Raw genomic sequence first — 16,260 nt, 5'->3', positions numbered from 1 at the left:
ACTCGGACCAAATAACCAGACCTGAACCCTACCCACACCGGAATTGAGGACACAAACCTGGCCAAGTTGACCCCAACATTATATACCCACATATATACCCAACCCGAATGTTTATTATCACAAACTGAGCGATATCCTCAAATAACTTAAAAACAGCTTACTTGGAGATGGACTAAATCCAAAATGGCCCGACTCGACCCGATCTGGCTCAAATTATTACAAACCCGAACCCGATTTGACCTAACCCGAATCCGACCCGATTGACGTGTTTTCCAGGTTTAGATCACCTTACTTTCTTTTCTTGGCCAACTTTAAATGGTTACGATATACTCGTACTTTGCACTGTATTTCACTTTTCTTGTGGCTTGCTTAATGGGGTATACTCCCACATAATGCTACCCTCTACTATGGGGTTTGCCTATATCGCCATCTTGTGACATGTGTCACCATCATTCTAAGATCATCATTCACTTTATATGGGATTGTCTCTCATTTCATAATGTTTAGGTTTTTTCGAAACCTTAATCACCCCAGGCCGTCTAGATTTACTCTGATCTTTTCTCTCTAATCATAGCCTTTAGTCAACTCAGTGTTAGATTCTTTTGACATGCAGTAGATTTTTTGCACTCATTCTCATTGCCTTCTTGGTCTCTTGTCAACACTCTTGAAGCCTGCCTTCAAACACTTGTCAACCCAATCCATGTCTTTCTTTCTACTTCCTCCATTACACTTTTATTGTCCTCTTTTTTACCAAGTTTATTCCAAATTAACTGTCCTCTTTCTAAATTTGTTATGTTAAAATGAGTGGAGTACCACTATCACCTTTAATCTTTTAACTATCACTCCTTCTATCATAATGGCATTGTCTCATCCATTCTTCTCAACTAAAGGGTTAGAGTAGTAATTTTACATCTATTTCTTTAATTTTTTTAAAGTAGAATGTAGGAAAACAATAGTAGAATGAGGGAAGCACTACTACAAATCCAGGTAACTACAACGCCCCTTTAACAACATTTATGCAGGAAAATGACAATAGACGTTGTAGAATGTATGGCGCGATTTTTACTAAACTTAATTACAACGGGTATGGTTATATAACCGTTGTTATAAGTTTTAACAACGGGTCAAATTTGCACAACCGTTGTTAATAATTTGGCGCAAAATTGGCGCAAAGTTAGTGAAAAGTAATCACAACGGGTATTTTTAAACCCGTTGTTAAAACTTATTTGACAACGGTTGTTGATTTACAACCGTTGTTAAAACTTATTTAACAACGGTTGTTGTTTAACAACCGTTGTCAATACTTTCCATACTATAAACCACACAAACACGATCACCTACGACCACAAAACACATACATAACCTAACACAAACACAAACACGGATAAACACAAACACAAACACAAACACAAAAAACACACTTTCTCATCGTCTCTTTCTCTCTTTCTCATCGTCGCTTTATCATCTCACTTTGTCCTTTGTTGGTTTCATCGTCTCTTACTTTCTCTAATTATCAGGTAAATCTCGCCGTCAATGTTGGTTTCATCGTCTTTCATCGTCATTGTTTTTTTTTTTAATTATTTCATTTGCATGTATATATGATGGGTTTTTATCGATCATTATTATGTTATTATTCGCTTAATTAGCTCGTAAAACAAATTAAATAAAATAAAACAAAGAAGAAGCAAGATGATAGAGAGGAATGCATGATAAACTTAATTAATAATTCATTATTATATATATATATATATATATATATATATATATATATATATATATATATATATATATATATATATATATATACATAAATTAAAAAAAGAATTACATTTCTAAAAATGCAATTCTTATATTTTCATAGAGAGTCTTATTCTCTTCTATGATATCCCTCCTCTCCTCCTTAGCTATTTGGAGGTTTCGTTCGGCGTGATTGCTATATCGTCATATAGCCGCAACAATCTATTTGCTCTGTCAAGCCATTTCTTTTGGCGTCCTTGAGTGCGGCTTGAGCATCCACAAGATAGCTCCTAAAACTGTCCTCGATGTGGAGCAACCGGCGGATGAAGCTGTTGTTGTTCTCGGTCATAGTCAGAGTTTTAAGGATGTAATCGTTCATTTTGTTGATGAACTTTAGAGTTGTTTGAAAGATTAATTAGGGTTTGGAGATTGTTTTAGCAATTAGGGTTTGAAGATAGTGAGATAATGGAATGGTGGTTGAGATAATGTATGTATTTATACTAAGTAATGTGTCCTTTGAGTTGTTTTTTAATTAATATAATATATGCATGTTTAGGAAGTTGTGCCATAATCATCATATCTCCCTGATTCAAATCTTATGTAAACCCTTCTCATTCCATATATTGTCCATTCATATGCACAGTACAGGGATGGCAGTAATAATGCATGCATCGGAATTATAACGGGCCCTGTAATTATGCATGCATCTAGTAATATTTAATTTAATTTTTTTTTATTTTGTAAAAACAAACAACAACGGTTATGTAGAAACAACCCGTTGTCTTTAGTTATAACAATGGTTCTTTGTAAAGTAACCGTTGTTATAACTTTCCCACCAAAATTGAGTCACACTTTCCACAACGGGTTTTGATACTTAAAACCGTTGTTAATAGTTTTAACAACGGGTTGCTTAAGAAAACCAACCGTTGTTAAAACCTTTTACAACGGACGCTTTAACAACGTCCGCTATTTTATATAACAACGGTTTTTAGCCGTTGTTATAGCCTGTATCTATAGTAGTGAAGTATTATTAAATTAAATTACAGTTTTAAAAACAGTGAAGTGTGTTTTATAAATGGCGGATGGGTATAATTAAGTAGGCATTATCTTAAAGAAATTGTTGTTATAGTGTTTGAGTTGATATTAATAGTATATTTTATATTATTTTAAGTTTTCATTCCACTAAAACTCATAAAAGTTTATAGTATCTAACATTTTGATTTTTAATTATAGCTTCATAATTAGTCTTCTTATATAAAAGAATTGATCATCAAATGAAAAAAATAACATATTCATATCAGAACGCTATTATAATCACAAAAGTATGCTTCTGCAATTCAAAAGGATATCAGGCAATAAAAATATACACTAATAATAATGGAAAGTTTAGATAGAAGGGAAGGGCATGTGAAATACTTTTATGTGTATAATCACAATCCAATTATAATTCTTTGTTAGGCTGATTTCATGTAGAGATTGCTTATCCACTTGCATAGAATTTATTTTATTATTAATATTAGTACTGTTATTAATCTCAAATTTTGTTATTTAAAATGAAAGTGTTTTACAAAAGTTCAAAACTATCACGTCGCTCAAAGAAAGTAACCGGACTAAGTTTTATTTTGTCATTTACAAAGTTAAATATAATACAATACTTAATAATATGATTTATATACTATTTTATTTATGACGACATATAGCACTTTGATTCTATTATAACTAAAATTCATATTCTCACTTATTTAAGTTTATAAATATTGATTTTTTTTTTACATTGCATGTTTTATATACTTTATACCTATTTTCAATTTCAATATCAAGCTATATATTTTAATGTGTAAAATTGTTTTATTTTGTGCGTCAAGTGGTAAAAACACCAAAAATGTTTATTGTGAAGTATTGAAGATTTCGATTTCTAACTCTTGCAAATAAAATAAACAAACTTGGGATGAACATTTCGTCAACTAGCCTTCGATACTATTGAAGGAGATTGTTCCATCTATAGTACTCGACACTTGAGATGAAAATGACATTAAATTCATTTTAATCTTTTCATGTTTGAAGTATGTTCCGAGCAGTTTTAATTTTATAGCACGACTTTCTTTTGTAAAGTTATATATACGAAGTTCACTTTAATTAATAATTTTAATATGACGTTTTATATTCATAATCTTTTTTTAGAATATGCAACTAAATACTCAGTCAAAATTACATAATATATTGAAATATTACTAATTTTATTTCATGATCCCTTACTAACTTATTGCAAAAAAAAATGTCAAATATGTCATTGTTAAGACCTTCTAACTCGACCCGTGACCCGTATAGGCCCACTCTTATTTACTCCCTTCATCTCAATTACATTATCCCAATTTTTATTTTTATTTTTGAAATTACATTCTCTCAATTTTTTAATTAAATCCTAAACTAATTGTTGACTTTCCTAAATAAATATATACTCCATAATAAATAAAGAGTTAAGATATTATATTAATTCTATGTAAGTACTCCCCATGTCTTAGTTTTTTTTTCTTGAGGCCATTCAGAACTAAATCTTGAATTTCCTTAAAATATATACTCCACAGGGAAAAAAAAAATTTTAGATACCAAATACCGTTTATTTAAGTAAACGCCCCTGCCATTTATTGTCATCATTAAACGATAGTTTTTGACATTTATATATCGTCACGTTTCTACACCAAGTAATCTTATCATCCGTCTTTGCCTTATCTTTTCTCTTGTGTCGAAGTTCTTTCCTAATTTGAATAGGCAATACTATCGAAGGAGATTGCTCCATCTACCAGTACTCGACACTTAAGATGAAAATAACATTAAATTCATTTTAATCTTTTCATGTTTGAAATATGTTCTGAGCAATTTTAATATGACATTTTCATATTCATAAGCCTTTTTATAGAATATGCAACTAAATACTTAGTCAAAATTACAATAATATATTGAGATAGTACTAATTTTATTACATAATCCCCTACTAACTTATTGCAAAAATTATATGTCAAATATGTCATTGTTAAGACCTTTTAACTTGACCCGTAACTTGTGTAACCCCACTTTTATTTACTCCCTTCACCTTAATTAGATAATCCCAATTTTTTTTTTTTTGAAATACATTATCTCAATTTTTTAATTAATCCTAAACTAATTGTTGACTTTTCTAAATATATTTACTCCATAGTAACTAAAAATTCAAGATATTATATTACGTCTATGTAAGTACTTGTCTTAGTGATTTTTTTTTTTTATAGTTTATTCAAAACTAATTGTTACATTTACTAAATATATTACTCAATAGTAAAAAAAATAGTTTATACATATCAAATAACATGTATATAAGTTTACCCCCGTCATTTATTGCCATCGTTAAACGATAGTTTTTGACATTTATCGTTAAACTAATCTTATCATCCGTCTTTCCCTTATCTTTTCGCTTGTGTCATTTAATAGGAAAATTGTATAATTTTAATTCTCTAATTCTAATAGAAAATTTTTAAATAATTAATTATTTCCTAATTTTAATTGGAAAATCATAAATAATTGAGTAAATAAATAATTTTAATTTTCTAATTCTAATAGGAAAAATTGTAATTAATTAATTATTTTATAATTCTAATAGACACATTTTAAATAACTAAATAATTTTATATTAAGTGTTTATAGGAAAAATTATAATTAATTAATTATTTTCTAACTCTAATAGAAAAATTGTTAATAACTAAATAATTTTATATTAAGTGTTTTAAAAAAGTTGGAGACTACCACGTCTCTCGAAAAAAACCTCAAATATATTTATATTGATTAAGTGCTTAATAATTGTTATGAAAATTTGAGTTTATTTCATGATAAAATGTTTTAAGAGTAATATTTTGAATTAAGAAGAAGTAATTAATACACTAGAGTTATATTTAAACTTAGTAACTTCATTTTATAATAAATATTATTCATTCCTTAAATTGAAAATTTTACGAAACATTTAAGTCAATTAGTAACTTCATACACTAATCAAAAACTGTTGTATAAAAAAACAACATAATGTTTTTTTTTTGTAAAGAAAAAAATAACATAAAGTTAGTGACTCATAAGTTACATCACGTTACTTAAATAAATAGTTGCATCCAATTTGATTTAATATTTCATAATCATTTTCAAAACAAGGAAAACAATGTCTGAAGAGATAAATTTTCCAGCAAATGAAGCTCTAGCTACATTACTCAGACCGGCATTTGGCTTTATAGATGCCATGGCGCTTAAATGTGTCGTAAAACTTGGCATTCCCGACATCATCCACTCTCATGGTCGTCCGATAAGCTTAACTCAAATCGCCACCCAGTTAGAGTCAAACTCTCCTGGTCATAGGTGTCTGGCACGTGTAATGCACGTAATGTCTCGTAGGGGCATCTTCGCCTCAACTAGTAGTCTTGAAAATGAAATTCTTTATGACTTGACTCCTTCCTCTAGGCTAATCTTAAAGGATAGTAGTAACAATCCAAGCTATGCTCCTATAATTTTAATGTTGAATGACCCTGAGTTATTAGCTCCCCTACACTATCTTAGTTTTACCGTTACAGATGGAGGAGTGGCATTTGAGAAGGCACATAATTGCTCAATTTGGGAATATTTAGCTGAAAAGGAAGATGTTAATAAAATATTCCATGACGGATTAGCTTGCACGGCCAAAATTGCGTTTAGGGTTATCGCGACTGAGTATAAAGATGTGTTTGCATCGGTACAATCTGTTGTCGACGTGGGTGGTGGGACTGGAACGACGGCTCATGAGATAGTCAAGGCACATCCTCATATTAAAGCCATAAATTTTGATCTACCTCATGTTATTGCCATTGCACCGAAGTATGATGGTGTTACTCATGTTGTAGGGGATATGTTTAAGGCCATACCTAATGGTGATGTTGTCATCTTGAAGGTACGATAAATTACACATAGTAACTATATATGAAAAACGATTTATTTAATTCGTGTTATTTAGGTGGTTAATCGAATAAACTTGGATCGTATCTAATACAATTTGTTACAGTTTTTTTTTTCCTTTTTTGTCTGGGTAAATTTTGAATATAATTTAAATGTATAAATTTATAAGTATGCAATTAATAATGTGCCTGCTAACAATGCAGTCAATCCTACACGATTGGGACGATGATGATTGTGTGAAGATATTGAAAAATTGTCGAAAGGCAGTACCTGAAAAGACTGGAAAGATCATAATATTTGAACAATTAGTACAACAAGAAGGGGAAGGCCCAATTGATGATATAGTATATGCATCGGATTTATTGATGATCGCACATACCGGTGGAGGCAAGGAGAGAACCGAGGCACAATGCGAAACTCTCCTAAAAATAGCTGGATTTCCACGATATAGGTTCATTGGTAATCCTGGTTTGCCTTCTATTATTGAAGCCTATGTAGAATAAATAATGTGATGTAGGATTTGGAAGCTTTCCTTTGAAAATAAAAACTACAAGTTTTAACAAATGAGTTAGAGATTTGGACAAGTCGTGTTTAATAAGATAAGAGCAACCTATATTGACGATTGATGTTTGACTTACCACTAAAGTTGTATTCTCTGCCTTTTGTACTTTGTTTTATTTTCTTGTTTTGATAGGTCAATGGTAACAAACTTTGACCACAATTAACTTCAAATATAAAAGTTATAATAAATAAAACTAATAAACTTCACAATTTTCATCAAAATATAATGATTAACAAAAAACAATATGTATACACACTGACACACACGCGCGCGCGCACACACACAAACACATACATGTTGAAAATTACGGTCAAAGTACTTGTTATTTATTTGTACCTGTTGTTTATTAAAGGTTTTATTAATAAATTGTAGGTGTTTATTATATGATTTATTTGCGCAATTGAAACCCTAATCTATCTATCTATAAATATTATAAAAAGACAATCAAAATCACCATATTTCACCAGCTCCATATTTAAGTTCATTTCATCAAGCTACATCACCATCTATTATTTAATAAATGAAAAAGGAGAAAAATTAAATAAATCTATTGCATTAAACACACATTAGAGCACAACAAACAATGAAATTTGGCCTTTTAGAGTAAACTAAACTAATTGTACCAAAAAAAAGGTAAACTAAACTAAACAAAACAATAATAAGTATAAAATCAAATACTAAATTTTAAATTTTGTTGTTTTATTGTTAGAGTAAGTAATACGACAAATAAAAAGCACATTACACCACTCTAACTTTTGTGTTATTTATAAATGTTATCCTTTATTTTGCTATATACCCTCAATTTAAATTAATCGCATACAAAAAAAAAGATTGAAAACGAGGTCTTTAACATATTTTTTCATATATCTTCAAATATTTTAATAACGTAGCAAAATCAATATTGTATATCGTACTACATGGATAATATATAGAGTCTTTCATATAAACTTTTCTAAAGTGACGTTATTCAATAATATAAATAAAATAAACAGAAGTAAAAAAGAAAACAACAAACAAAAAAATTATTGCGGTGAAAAAGTAAATGGAAAAAAATATAAAAAATAAAACGCATCGAACATTACATAAAGGTTTTTTTAAAAAAAACGTACACCCTACCACCAACCCGTCATGCGCCTCCTAGCGACATTATCTTTTACGCTGAGTTTTCCACAACCACAGCGAACGAAAGCAACCCTTAATAAACAAATAAATACTAAAATAAAGGAAAAATAAAAACAGCTATTTGATCATATTTTCTAATAAACGAATCAAAAACATATTGTACTGTCAATTATATGAATCTATATTTAAAAAGAACGATTTTTTCCTAGCATATTATGATGCTACCTCATCACGGTGTAAAATTACTAAACTAACCATTCCACATCATACATCAATTAACTAACTAAATTCCTTGTGATTCGACCAAAGCACCTTTACTAGCACGGTTTCTCCGTTCCTTTTCTTCCTTATCTTACGATCAATGATCTCCTTAGGGGTCTCAATATATGATAGCGCCTCATCCAACTCGATGTGCTCCACTTCTAATACATGAGTCAGGTCGCTCACGTACTTCCTTATTTGTGATACATGGAAGAAATAATGGGTCCAAAGGTACCCATATCATATTGCTTCCTTTTGGGGTCCTTGGTAAGCCTACAATAAAGTCCATAGAGATAGACTGCTACTTCAATTACAGTATTTCCAAGGGTTGCACCTTGCCTTGCGGTCTTTTGTGCTCTCCCTTTACTCGTTGGCAAGTCAAGCATCAAGAGACAAACTCCGCTACTTCCTTTTTCATGCCTTGCCACCAAAATGTCTTCTTGAAGTCCTTATATAACTTGTCACCACCCGGATGCACCGAGTAAGGTGTACTATACGCCTCTTCCATGATCCTTCTCTTAAGGTCGTCGTCGTTAGGAATACACCATCTTCTATCGAATCGAAGACTACCATCCTTGTGTACACTAAACTTTGAGTCCCCCACTTGCCCCATATGCTTCCATGTACTCCCGGGTCTTTGGATCTTCCAGTTGCTTCTCATGGATCTCATTGTACAATTATGGCTCTAAGGTGAAGTCACTCAGAGCATCCTCCTTTTGTATCACATGAATCCCCATCTTGCCCATTTCTTCCTTCAATTTCATCATTGACAAGGCGTTACAAATGGAATATACCGACTTCCTACTCAAGGCATCGACCACCACATTAGCTTTTCCTTCATGGTATACTATTTCCATGTCGTAATCGTCGATCAACTCAATACATCTCCGTTGTCTCATGTTCAACTCCTTTTGTGTGTAGATATATTTCAAAATGTTGTGGTCGGAAAACACCTTGAAAGTAGCTCCATAGAGGTAATGCCTCCAAATTTTCAATGCAAAGACCACGGCACCCAATTCTAAGTCGTGAGTTGGATAATTTTCATCATATGGCTTAAGTTATCGCAAGGCATACACGATAACTTTACCCTATTGCATCAACACATACCCGAACCCGTTATTGGAAGCATCGGTATAAACTTCTAGGTTTTCACTTCCATTTCGCAAAGTCAAGATTAAAGTGGTGGTCAAGTGCTCCTTTAGTGTTAGGAATGCCATCTCACAACTTCCATCCAACTTGAAACGATTCTCCTTTCTCATCAAGGCGGTTAGAGGCCTTGCTATCTTGGAAAAGCCTTTCACCAATCTCCAATACTAGCCGGCTAAGCCCAAAAAGCTTCTTATTTTCGCCACATTCTTAGGTGACTCCCACCTTGACACGGCTTCTATCTTACTTAGGTCTACCGCCCCACCTTCCTTCGTGCCCCAAAAAGGCAACCTTCTCTAGCCAAAATTCACACTTGCTCAACTTGGCATAAAGTTGGTTGTCCCTCAAGGTTTGTAACACTATCCTTAAATGCTCTTCATGCTCCTCCTTTGTCTTTGAATAGACCAAAATGTCGTCAATGAACACCACCACGAACTTGTCCAAGTATGGACTAAAGACTCGGCACATTAAGTCAATGAAAGCTGCATGTGCGTTGGTTAGTCCAAACGGCATCACCCCATACTCATAATGTCCATATCTAGATCGGAAAGCGATCTTTGGAATGTCCGCATCCTTGATTTTCAATTGATGATAACCAGATCGTAAGTCAATCTTGGAGAATATCCCGGCCCCACTCAATTGGTCGAATAGGTCATCTATCCTTGGCAACGGATACTTGTTCTTGACAGTTACGCGGTTCAACTCTCTATAGTCGATGCAAAACCTCATGGTACCGCCCTTCTTCTTTACAAACAAAATCGGTGCTCCTCACGGGGACACACTTTGTCTAATATTGTAATACCCTGTATTTTAAGACGCGGTCAAGGGTTAATCAACGGTAAAATATGAAAATGTGTTTTATAAATTATATTTATTAAATTATAATTTTATGAGATTATGTTATTAGACGGAAATAAATAATAAGATAATATAAGACGAGCGTGGTTGGCATAATAATAATAATAACAACAACAACAACAACAACAACAACAACAACAACAACAACAACAACAACAACAACAACAACAACAACAACAACAACAACAACAACAACAACAACAACAACAACAACAACAACAACAACAACAACAACAACAACAACAACAACAACAACATCAACAACAATAATAATAATAATAATACGAAATAATAATAATGAACATAATAAAGAGAGGGAACTTCCTAGGAGCTTCTTACCTTCTAACTTTCTCTATAAATAAGACCTAACCCCCCCCCCCCCCCCCTCCCCTTGTACATCACTTTTCCACATACAATTTATAAACACCAATAATAAGAGAGAGGGAGAATTAGAAGAAGGGAGAAAATTACCATTGTTATTCGTCTCAAGGTAAGTTGTCTTAAAACCGTCTTATAACTAACTCGTCTTATAATTAATTTATCTTATTGTCGTATACCGTTGACCGTCCTTGGACTGCCGTGAGACCTGACCCGAGACCACTGTTGACCGGTTGGGTGTGGTGGTTTGACCGTGGGTGGTATATGGGTTAGGGTTTGCACATATGTGCGTTGTTGACCCGGTTACGCATAAAGACCATACCTTTCGCCTTGGTTGCTGTGGGTGGTCTCATTGTGGGCCAAGGGAGGCCACGGTTGTGGCTAGATGGTTGTTGGGTTGTGAACCGTGTTGTGGGGTTTGGTGTCAGGTGTTGTGTTGTTATTATTTGTTGATGGTGTTGATTAGGGCACGAGTTTATGGCGGTTAGGTGGAGGTGATGGTGGTGTTGTTCGTGGTGGTTGGCCAGAGGGTGTTGTGGGGTAATGTTGGCCGTTGAGATGGGTGGTTGTTGTGGGGAGAACACTGGTAAGAACAGTGGTGTTTGCGTAGGAGGAGAACACGATTAAACCGTGTATATCTAGGGTTGTTTGGTTCATTTTTTAGACGGAATTTATTATATTATTTACGTATTTTCTCGTAATTAGATCAATTAGTAAATTGTGTATATTATTATATTAATTAAGTGACGGTTTTGTTGAGGAGCCTTATTAATTAGATTGCTTGCTTTTATTGGAAGTTCTAATCAGGTAGGATAATTACTCAACTCATGACATATTTAATAGTTTGTGCAAATTATGAGAATAATGTGAATTGAATGATTTGTTGGATTATTAGATGGATTATTATTGTTGTTGTTGGATGCCTTAGCTTCGTGTCTGGGAAGTATTGATTGGTTATTATTATTACATATATTGGCATGACATATTGCATTGATTTCCCCAGGCTGTTTTTGCATGACTTGCCTGTTTGAATACCTCAACGAAAGGTTGGGATGATGTGAATACAATGGGCCAGGGATTAGCGAGATGAACGGGAGTTTCAGGTGATGAGCTCAGTTGCATTTGCATATTATATCGTGGCATATCATATCGTACATTATTATTGTTAATTATTGTTGCTTAGTTATTCTACTCAACCATTGGTTAACGTGTGTTTGTCTCTGTGTCAAAAAAAATGATGTCTGCTTTAATTGATGGTGTCCTGTGGTGAACCATTTAGTATTTCCAGTTAAATGGGGATCAGATTTAATACAACAGGTACTTGATTAGCTTGGCAATGGGGGAGCTTGGGCGAGAGCTTGGATGGACTTAGGTGTCTAGCACACTTAGTTACAGACAACAATTGTATCATGTTTAGTTATTTTAATTTCCGTTGCAAGTTTTGTAATCTATATCTATGTAGTTAATCAGTTCCGTTGTAAGGAGACCATTTAAAGTTAAATTTTAATAAAGTACATTTGAATTGTTATCTTTTTTATTCACTGTCTCGGGTAACGGAGATGGTAACAGTCCTAATTATCTGGGAATGTCTTGCTAAAGGCTCTTAGATAAATGGGGGTGTTACAAATATACTGTAACAGCCCAACTATCCGGCCAAAATAATTGGAGCGTTACCATCTCGGTTTCCTGAGGTTGTGTTTCAAAACTTCAATAAAAGAACATTTTATAAATAAATATAATGTTTAGTGAATTAAATAAACGTAAACAAATGAATAAAAGTATAACTCATGACAACTATACTCTCTAGCCAACTATACTCTTCTCGTGACTCATCAAGCTCGTCACGTCTCCCACGTGCTATCCAAACAACCAGTACTTAACCTGCTCCCCATATTACCAAAGAATATCATATGGATCGACACAGGTCACCCCCAAAGATAGGTGACAATTACACAGACACACAAACGTCGGTAACGATAAATAAAGTGTGACACGACTCAAGTGCGTGAGTCTACGATAGGACCATGATATGAATGACACACAATTATCCAACTGTCATACCGGTACCGGGACACACCCCGACGTACCCACAACCACTGGTGCTAGGAACACGTCCATGACACCACACTCATACAAGGTACTCCGAACACGTCGGTGGTACCGGGCCCAAGAGTGACTCGGGTCCCTTGTCAGGCGTTGTGCCTCACCCACACGCGTCCCTACAAAACTCAAGTCATTAATGTGCACATCCCTCTTGGAGCGGGAAACTCCAAGAGGCGACTCGAGCGGAAGACGGTCTCCCAACCGCCTTCCGTCTCCACAACAACAAATAACCAATCATGCCCTCCGACATATAGAATAACACAAATATGCAAGATACCGTATCACATGCCAATTAAAGACTCGTCCAATGCAATTAAATGGCAAATGACTCATTTAACAATTAAACACATCATCGAACTGAGTAGGATAAACCTACCTTTTAGCAAATCTCCAAAAGCAATCCGAAATCCAATAATAATACCGCTTCATAAAACCGTCACCTAATTAAAGAAATTAAATACGTTTAATTACTAACTAATTAAATTAAATACGAATTCGATTAAATAAAACCGTCTTAAACTATTTAAAAACCTGACTCACGCCTAAGCCGACAACCATCATGTCCCGCTTCCACCGTGGACCACCACCACCGGCCATGGTGGTCCACGGCCAGCCCATAACCACCACGGTACACCTCCCCTCACGACGACAACAACATACAAACACTAGCACACGACCACCAAACCCGCACCACACGAACCACACCCACCGTGGCCACCACCGGCCACGACCGACCTCACCAACACCCCCCACCTTGTCCCCTAACCTTAGTCGACACCAGCCCTCACCGACAACCACCGGCAACACCACGACACTAGCAACAACAAGGACGATAACAACAACCCGACATCAACCCGCACACCCTTCTTTAGACTCAATTTCCGACCACCACAGCCACCCTACCCACCACCCAAGACCACCAATATGACCTACTCACTCCCCTCAACACAACTATCATAAAAACAACCCTGGTCAGCCATGGTTTATGGGTCAAAAATCCGTCTTAAGACAGTCGCACAAAATAGCTATAAACATGTATATACTCGGTCAAACCACTAATTGGATGGTCAACGGGGTCAGTGGGTGGTCAACGGCGGTCTATGGCGGGTCAAAGTCGAGGCGGGTTAGATAAAATAATATAAAAAACTATTGTGAGGCGGTTTTACCATACGATCCCGAGGCGGAGGGCAAAATCTTCACTTCCTCTTCTTTTCTCTCTTTCTCTCTTTTCTCTCTAAAAAGATGGGTGGAGATTGTGTTGGGATTACAAATGGATAAGGGTGGGTGGATAAGGTAGGGTGGGGGTATAAGGTGAGTGCGATATACGTACATAATACACGTATAGTATATCGTATTATTATTATTATTACAACTTATTATTATTATTATCGTCATTACCATCCTATAATTATTATTATTATTATTATTTCATTAATCCGTCTCATAAATATTTCATATAAAATACAATATAATATTATTTATATAATTATAAAATACGGAGTATTACAATCTTCCCCTCTTAAAATAAACTTAGTCCCCGAAATTTAACCTCACTCTTCCCTTTTTCTCAAGTCTCCTCAAATCTCATCACTGATTCTCATGCACTCTATCTCGTCTCACATGCTCGTCTACCATATACGTTCCTTTATAAGTATCACACTCGTCCCAAAATTCTTCACTCATTTCTCACTACTTTCTCACATTCTGTACTTTCTCTTTCCTAAATTTCCGAATTATTACATCTACTCCCCCTAAAAGAGAATTTCTTCTCGAAGTTCGACTATCAAACCTCAAACTGCGGTCTCATATGCTCGTTACTAAATTCCACAAATGACTATGTTTCAGGTTCAACACACTCTCTTACCTATTGCCAATCCATTATCAAATCTCGTATCGTTTTATGTCATTGCTATAATCCCAATCTAGAAACCTCTCTAGAAGTCTCTCTACGGGTACTCCTACGAGCCTCCCAAAGGTCAAGCAGCAGGTGTAACCCACGGTTCGAAACTCTAATCTCATAGATAACTTCTAACTCATGTTGGTTATATGAATACGTATTTATCACGGGGTGTAACTCGATTATTACTACGTATCTATATCACGTCAATCCTCATACATTAACATGTATACACATCCAAACACCAACTATACGGACTCTAGAAAATTAAACAATCAACTAAGGCAAAATTATTATAATGTGACTCAACCATGTTCCACATTCTCATTTTCGGATATCATGTCACGCATATACCGCGTCAAATCCACCACATGATCACACATGTGTTTCCATATCTATTCCCATTCCTCATTAATACTTATACGGAAGACCACAATCAATATCATGTAATGACCACTAGGCGACACATAACTTGTATTTTCGTTTTACTTGTACACAACAAAATAAAATCATCTCAATTAACACGCATCAAACAAGGTTATCACATCATTCTTGTCATACAATTATACATGTCAATTAACAACTTTCATCTGAATTTCACTCTTAAATAGCAAAACTACCTGATATGGTCAAACGTAAATAATTCACAAAATATCACCCATGTAAGGTCCACATGTTCATCCAACACAAGTCAACTAACATAAACCGCGATATAAGGGTATACACTCAATATTTGGGTCAAGTATGAACAAAACAAGGGTCAAAGCAGATCACTCGGTCATGTATAGGCGGCCACTTGGCCGAGGAGGCGGCCACTCGGTCCAGTGTGTGGTGCACTCGGTCGAGTGTCACCTGGGAAGAAGGTATTCGCTCTCAAACTTGCTTCCAAGCTTTCCTATTTCATCACACAACTGCTAATAGACAAACTCTTGGCCATAAGGCCATCATTCTACCTCCTCAAATGGGCACTACAACGAGATCACGATGTATACTATGGGCCCTTCACTCGACGATTTGGAGGCAACTTTACAAACAACATCTATAATATCACCGTTAGGCCAAAATCTCACCAGCTACTCTCACTCGTCGTGCATGCATACTTAAATTAAACGGTTACCCTATCTAACATCAATGATCAACTAGCTTAACAACACTATTTAACCCACAATACTTTTAATACTACTTAACCACCATTCAAGGTTTAAACCAATAGTATTCATTCCATGCCTTACCACTAATAACATTATACATG

At 34.6% G+C, this 16,260-nt stretch overlaps 1 protein-coding gene across 1 annotated transcript; it reads left to right on the top strand.

Moving 5' to 3' along the window:
• Window positions 1–5,917: 5,917 nt before the first annotated feature.
• LOC141601073 ((R,S)-reticuline 7-O-methyltransferase-like) lies at window positions 5,918–7,184 on the top strand. Its single transcript, XM_074421336.1, has 2 exons — window positions 5,918–6,676; window positions 6,885–7,184. The coding sequence occupies exons 1-2, from the start codon at window positions 5,918–5,920 to the stop codon at window positions 7,182–7,184; spliced, it is 1,059 nt and encodes a 352-aa protein (XP_074277437.1).
• Window positions 7,185–16,260: the final 9,076 nt, after the last annotated feature.

Source organism: Silene latifolia, chromosome 9 (assembly GCF_048544455.1).
Source record: "Silene latifolia isolate original U9 population chromosome 9, ASM4854445v1, whole genome shotgun sequence".
In the NCBI taxonomy this organism is placed as follows: Eukaryota; Viridiplantae; Streptophyta; class Magnoliopsida; order Caryophyllales; family Caryophyllaceae; genus Silene; species Silene latifolia.
The sequence above is the reverse complement of the archived record's forward strand: the minus strand, read 5'-3'. Positions and strand labels throughout refer to the sequence as shown.